The sequence below is a fragment of the Cicer arietinum genome, chromosome 7, assembly GCF_000331145.2.
Source record: "Cicer arietinum cultivar CDC Frontier isolate Library 1 chromosome 7, Cicar.CDCFrontier_v2.0, whole genome shotgun sequence".
NCBI classification, from domain to species: domain Eukaryota; kingdom Viridiplantae; phylum Streptophyta; class Magnoliopsida; order Fabales; family Fabaceae; genus Cicer; species Cicer arietinum.
This window is the reverse complement of record NC_021166.2, coordinates 21,746,248-21,753,288: the sequence shown is the minus strand read 5'-3', so window position 1 is coordinate 21,753,288 and position 7,041 is coordinate 21,746,248. Positions and strand designations below refer to the sequence as shown.

Below are 7,041 nucleotides of genomic sequence, written 5' to 3'. Positions count from 1 at the left end.
TATAAGAATACTCATCTAAAGTATTTCTACCTCCATTGCGAAATATAAAAACATTATTAAATTATTAATTTTAAATTTTAATTTAAATGTATAATTTTTATCTATTTTTGTATTTATATTTTAAAATAGAGTAGCAATTTAAAATAAATGTAAATCCCAACAATATTCTTTTATTATTATTATTATTATTATTATTATTATTATTATTATTATTATTATTATTATTATTACTACTATTAATCTCCATTCACTTTTTAAGTTAATATAAATGTTAATTATTTCTTTATTATTTTTTCTCATTAAAAAAATAAAATCAAAATTCAGTAAACATACACGAGCAGTGATTAGATGAAATTCTAATTGGAATATAAAAAACTAAATTAAAAAAACTAATATTTAATTCAAAGTTTTTAAAAAATATATTAATTTTTATTGATCACATTTTCCTTCATAAGATGAAATGAAAAATATATAATTATCATTAATTTAATGATAAAACTAAACTAGTGCAATTCTTATTTTCCCAAAACTAATATATTTTCTCTCTACGACTCTACCTTAATCTAATAATATCAAGAACTAATTATTATATCAACTATTTTTAAAAACAAAAAACATAAAATTAAGAGGGAAAACCGACGAGAAAATTCTAATTACATTTCAACACAAGATTTTATAAGATTTATCATCATTATATTTCACAATTTCATATTATATATATATTTGTAAAGAGTACACTGTCATTGTCACATTCCCCACCTAGCTTTTTCACTAAATCCACTATTTACACCCCCAAAACTTACATACAATTACTCTAGAAAACCAACCTATACTGTTGTGATCACAATCTTTAATTTTGGTCTCTAAAGGAACTGTGCTTATTTTCCTACACCATTCCTTTTTTATCAAACTATACTTCACACATGTTTTATTTTCTACTTTTTTAACCTTTTCCACTCCTATTGGATTTTTCTTATATACACAAACAAACACTATGGATCAAAGCATACAACAACACTTCCAGCACCGGCCTCTTTCACCAAAAAGCTCGAGTGTTGAAATTGATGCAGCAGCATTAGAGACAGACGAGTTGAAATTCTCTCTAATAAATAAAAAAATTAATAAAAGAAAAAAAATTAGAATAAAATAATATTTTATCCTATAAATTTTTTCTCTTCTATTGAAATTTTTAGTCACTAAGGAGCATTCAACCCGACATAGACACTAGCAACTTTTTTTTGGTATCTATAATAAGGGCATTATAGCAATAACCTAAACTTATTAACTGTTTCCTAGTATTGCAAGACTAGTCCTCCCATAGGGGCACGATGTGGAATTCCCTTTCTTCTCTTGGCTGTTCTGTAATTAACTGAAGTTGGTGGTGGTGTAGAAGGAGTGAAACTCTGCACCTTAATGTTCTTCAGTCTTCCATGGCTGCAACTGCTGCTGTATGAATCCTCTGAGTCTGATACCATTGTTGTTGACTTGTTCTTCTTCTGGAAATTCTTGGAAGTTCCAACAATCTAGAATTCGTAGTTGCATTGATTAGTATTCAATACATGGACCCAAAATAAGAATGAAGCATTGACAAGTCAATAAAATTAAATTGGATGTAAAAGGGTCCATATTGAAATATTTGAATCCCAAATATTCAAATATTCGGGTAGAGTAATAAATTGAAAAGTTAAACATAAACCCATATTAGCATTCATATTACACGAAAAGTCAACCCATTTTAAGTGATAGCTTGAAAACTAAGCAAATTATTTTTTCATTAAAAATAAGAATTCATTGATCAAAATTTCAAATAGTGGTCTCAACTCTTGCTTATTTTTTGGAGAATGAGATCAAATGCTACTAATATGGTGTTGAAAAGAATGGCGGTTAAATATGGAAATACGTTGCTATTGTACCTTCAATGCATTAAAATTATTAAAATCATAATATTTTGATTCTCACAATATCTAAATGACATTGATATTAAGGAGTTGTGACATCAAAATCTTGGTAGCAAACTTTATTTTCATTCCACATTTTAAATTGCAGCCATATTTGGTATTTGGTATCAAAATAGAAGTATGTGACTATATTCAATCAAACACTTTTATTTTTTTAAATTATTATGAACGCTGATGTGTGAGAGTCCCAATATGTGAAAGAATGTAAATACCTTGCAACCAAGAGAACAGAATCGAAATGAATCGAGAAGGCTACGCTCACAGACTTCACAAGTGTTGGTGACACCTTTTCCAGGCCTTGGTTGAGGTCGCTCATTCAAGAAAACAACCCTTGCACTGTTGATAATATAGGTTTGAACCCCTGATATGTCCAACACTTTCTGAATCTCGTTCACCCTAATCACATCATGGTATGAAGACCTCCTTATCTGTATCAAAATTTCAAACACAAAAATAAAAAACAGAGTTCATTATAAATGAATAACCATTTTTTGCATTGAAAAGCTATAACATTTTCACTGTGTGGTAATTAGTAATTACTTTGTTCAATGCAGAAACTTGAATTTGAAAAATAAACAACTTTGACATGAAGTAATTGGTTATACAATTGGGGTTCACACAAATGATTAGATTTTCTGCTCACACCAGTTGTGTTGTGATTTGAATTAGTGGTTCTCAATGAATTTGGTGGTTGTAATTTTTTATCTATTAAAGAAAATAACAATTATATAGAAATTGAAAACACAACCCAATTAATGAAAATTCTAATTTCCAGAAAAAGGAGAAAATCGAAATGAAAAGTGATGGTTTTTTTAACAATAATAAAAAACAAAAACAAAAAAAAGTGTTGAAATTAGAAAACATTGATGAATTCAATGGTTGTTACTAGTAACGAACCTGAATAGCACGATGATCTTTGTGGTAATTGAGACAGAGAGAGCAAAGAGCACCATTCATACAATCCAAACAATACATGTTACACTCACTCTTGTGTGAATCTGCGTGCAACTTGCATTGAACAAAGAAACGCTCTTTGAGCAGAGGTTTCAACCATGGTGGCCACCTATTTTCCTCATCATCAGGTCCTCCAGCACCCTTTTCAAAAAATAAACAACCCAGAATTCAAAAACACAAATAAAATCCAAAATCATTGCATTCCCAAAGAAAAGTTAACAGTGGTTGACCAAGTCAACACACAAATAATGAGAGTGAGCTAAAAAAAGTGTTTTGATTACCATGATTCTCCTGTTTTTGGGCTTAATTTCACGGACAGTGTCTTGATTCTCGAACGCCAGTTTGAAAACACTGAATTATTGTGTTTTTTGTGACAAATGTGTGTGTATGAATGGAGAGAGAGAGAGAGAGAGAGAGAGAGAGAGAGTTAAGAAGAAATTGAGGCGGTGAAAGGAGGGAATGGGTTCTTGTAGAACTTCAAGGCGGTAGTAATGTGTTTTTTTTGTAAGAGAGAGAAAATATGAGAGAGGGGTTGATCTTATCTGCACAAAAGTCTACACAACCAAACCTCAGTCCGAACCAGAACCTATATCCAAACCCAAACCAACAGATACGTTGTGTGTAAGGAATCGACTTCCTTTTATTTTCTTTCATTTTTTATATTCTCTAAGTCATTGGTATTATCAATTTTAGTGTATTTTACTCTATTTTTTATTATTATTATTATCCTATTCATCTCTTAACTTTGATCCTTTTAATTTTAAATATATATATACATATTAAAAATAATAAATTTAAATTAATTTAGTTTATTTTATTATTTATTTATTAAATAAAAATAAAATTTATTTATTATACATCTTTGAATTATCAATGATATAAAAGAAATATATTGTAACTATATCTTGAATATCAATGAAACAAAAATTATGAGATGAAAAAAAATATTTAAGAACCAAAGATTGAAGATGGAGGAAGTATTATTTAATGGTTATGTTGCACCTCATAATTAGTGGTTAGTCTAATATTTTATTGAATGATTATTATTTGGTCGTGGGTTTGGGGGCACACCTGTTTAGTCTTCTCGTTTAATCAAATTTATAAGTTGGAATATGCTATTGGAAAAATACTTGGTTGAACTCAACCATTTGGGGCGCATACAAAAAATATCAATATCATTAAATTATTTTAAAAATATATGTTATTTAATTTATTTATTTTTAAATATGTATGTGTGCTTAAATATTATACTCAAATAGTTGTATACACACAAGACTTCCTCTTTGCTATTGTATTTTAATTCATTTGATTGATGGAGTTTTGTTTAATTTGAATACTTGAGACTTCTCTCGTACCCTTGTCCGGTCCAACTTGCGTTGGTTATTGATAGATTAAAATCGTTTCACATTTGATGTCGATAAAGGTTTATCGAAAGAAAAACATATTGATGTCGATTAATGAAGTGTTACCTTAGATACATCTCTCAAAACGGATTATTCACTTCATATATGGCCGACCTTATTAAAATACGAATTTATTTGAATATGACCAAAAAATTCTATTTTATTATAGATTGAAAAAATATTATTTGAGTCCGACCCAAGATAGATTTGTGGGCTCGACGGGTAATATGCATATATTTTTTTTTTACTTTATATTTTTAATTTTTTTGTAATTATTTTAATTTAAAATTTTTTTCGATACTCATTTAAAAAAAATTATAGTATACTACTTATGCATTAAGTATAAATCAATTTGAACGTCCATTAAAAAAATGACTTAATTGTAATTTTGGTCTCTATATTTATACTGATTCACGTAATTGGTCCCTCTATTTTAAAAGTTGACAGTTTTGGTCCATCTATCAGATTTTCAAACTAAAAAAATGACAATTTAATATATTTTAAATTACGTGATATACAATGCTATGATATAGAATCATCTAGATGCATTAATTATTCATATGTCATTAATTAAATTAAAAATATGAAAAATTTCTGATGTTAAAATTTAAGTTTTCACGACATTTTGTTTTAATTTCAATATCACATTATTTAAAACATCACACGTCATCATTTTTTAGATAAAAAATCAGAGGGATGAAACAAAATTGCCGACTTTTAAAATAGGAAGCCAATTTTATGAATTAATATAAATATAGAGGCTAAAATTACAAATAAGCCAAAAGAATTATGGTTTACTTTTTATACACAAACTAAGTATGAATTTTTCAATTAACACAAACTCTATTCATAATTTTTAAAACAACACACAAATTAAAATAAGTTCAAATTGTCCAAAAGTTGGAGATGTTATCGTGCATAACACAAATGAATTTAGTTTTGTCTATTATAACTCAAACTCAAACCAAATTCAAATAAACTGCTATATAGTTCTAATGTGCCTATAAAATAAGTGTTTTTAGACTCTTTGAACAATATTCACATTTTTCTAAAGTGTTGGATGATTGTCCACTTAAGAAAATAAATTAATTAGTTATTAAAAATATATAACCAAATAAAGATAATATTATATCACTAAAGATTATATATATATATAACTAAATGAGTTGTATATCTTTTGAATCTTTTTTTAGTGGACCAATTTTACTATTTTTATATTTTAAAAATTAGTTATGTAGATAGCGGGCTACCCGGTATTCATATGGACTAATTCGAATGAATAACAGATTTATTCGTACGAGGATAAAAAAAAATCCTTAAAAAAATTAGTAGATCCAAACTTTCACTACGCCAAAAATGACATTTAACAGCACCCCTTTTACAGCGCTTGCTAAACACAAGCGTTGTTGTAAATATATTTTAAAAATAACGGAGCCTTTTACAACGCGTTTTTGACAAGCGCTGTAAAAAGAGCGCTGTTGTAGGGTCATATGACGTTTGCGCATAATTTTATAAGGCTTTTACAACGCTTTTCAAAAAAGCGCTGTAACATGAAGCGCTTTCGCGTATTATTTTACAGCGCTTTTTACACAAGCGCTGTAAAATACATGCGCTTTAAAATAATTGAACCACCTATTACAGCGCTTTTTTGAAAAGCGCTGTAAAATGCATGTGCTTTCATTGAATTTAACTACATATTACAGCGCTTTTAGTACAAGCGCCATAAAATACATCTTTCAAATAATTATATACGTTGGGAACCCTCATATCCTCTACATCTTTCATCACCTATACTCTGGGAACCCTCATATCCTCTACGTACTGTGCGGCCATCTACGTTGTCTCAAGTATTTTTAAATTTTTTTTTTATCAAATTAAAAATTCATACCACATGATCTGTTTTGTTTTAAAATTGTTATAGAGCGCTATTTTTACAAGCGCTGTAAAAGACTTGCAAGACTTGCGCTTTCAAATAATTAAATGACCTATTAGAGCGCTATTTTTACAAGCGCTGTAAAAGACTTGCAAGACTTGCGCTTTCAAATAATTAAATGACCTATTAGAGCGCTATTTTTACAAGCGCTGTAAAAGACTTGCAAGACTTGCGCTTTCAAATAATTAAATGACCTATTAGAGCGCTATTTTTACAAGCGCTGTAAAAGACTTGCAAGACTTGCGCTTTCAAATAATTAAATGACCTATTAGAGCGCTATTTTTACAAGCGCTGTAAAAGACTTGCAAGACTTGCGCTTTCAAATAATTAAATGACCTATTAGAGCGCTATTTTTACAAGCGCTGTAAAAGACTTGCAAGACTTGCGCTTTCAAATAATTAAATGACCTATTAGAGCGCTATTTTTACAAGCGCTGTAAAAGACTTGCAAGACTTGCGCTTTCAAATAATTAAATGACCTATTAGAGCGCTATTTTTACAAGCGCTGTAAAAGACTTGCAAGACTTGCGCTTTCAAATAATTAAATGACCTATTAGAGCGCTATTTTTACAAGCGCTGTAAAAGACTTGCAAGACTTGCGCTTTCAAATAATTAAATGACCTATTAGAGCGCTATTTTTACAAGCGCTGTAAAAGACTTGCAAGACTTGCGCTTTCAAATAATTAAATGACCTATTAGAGCGCTATTTTTACAAGCGCTGTAAAAGACTTGCAAGACTTGCGCTTTCAAATAATTAAATGACCTATTAGAGCGCTATTTTTACAAGCGCTGTA

General features: G+C 29.0%; 1 protein-coding gene across 1 annotated transcript; it reads right to left on the bottom strand.

Annotated features, from left to right (window-relative positions):
* Positions 1-647: 647 nt before the first annotated feature.
* Positions 648-3,420, bottom strand: LOC101508712 (protein RGF1 INDUCIBLE TRANSCRIPTION FACTOR 1-like). Its single transcript, XM_004509674.4, has 4 exons — positions 3,194-3,420; positions 2,856-3,053; positions 2,171-2,386; positions 648-1,523 (listed from the first exon to the last, which is right to left on the bottom strand). The coding sequence occupies exons 1-4, from the start codon at positions 3,194-3,196 to the stop codon at positions 1,293-1,295; spliced, it is 648 nt and encodes a 215-aa protein (XP_004509731.1). The 5' UTR covers positions 3,197-3,420; the 3' UTR covers positions 648-1,292.
* Positions 3,421-7,041: the final 3,621 nt, after the last annotated feature.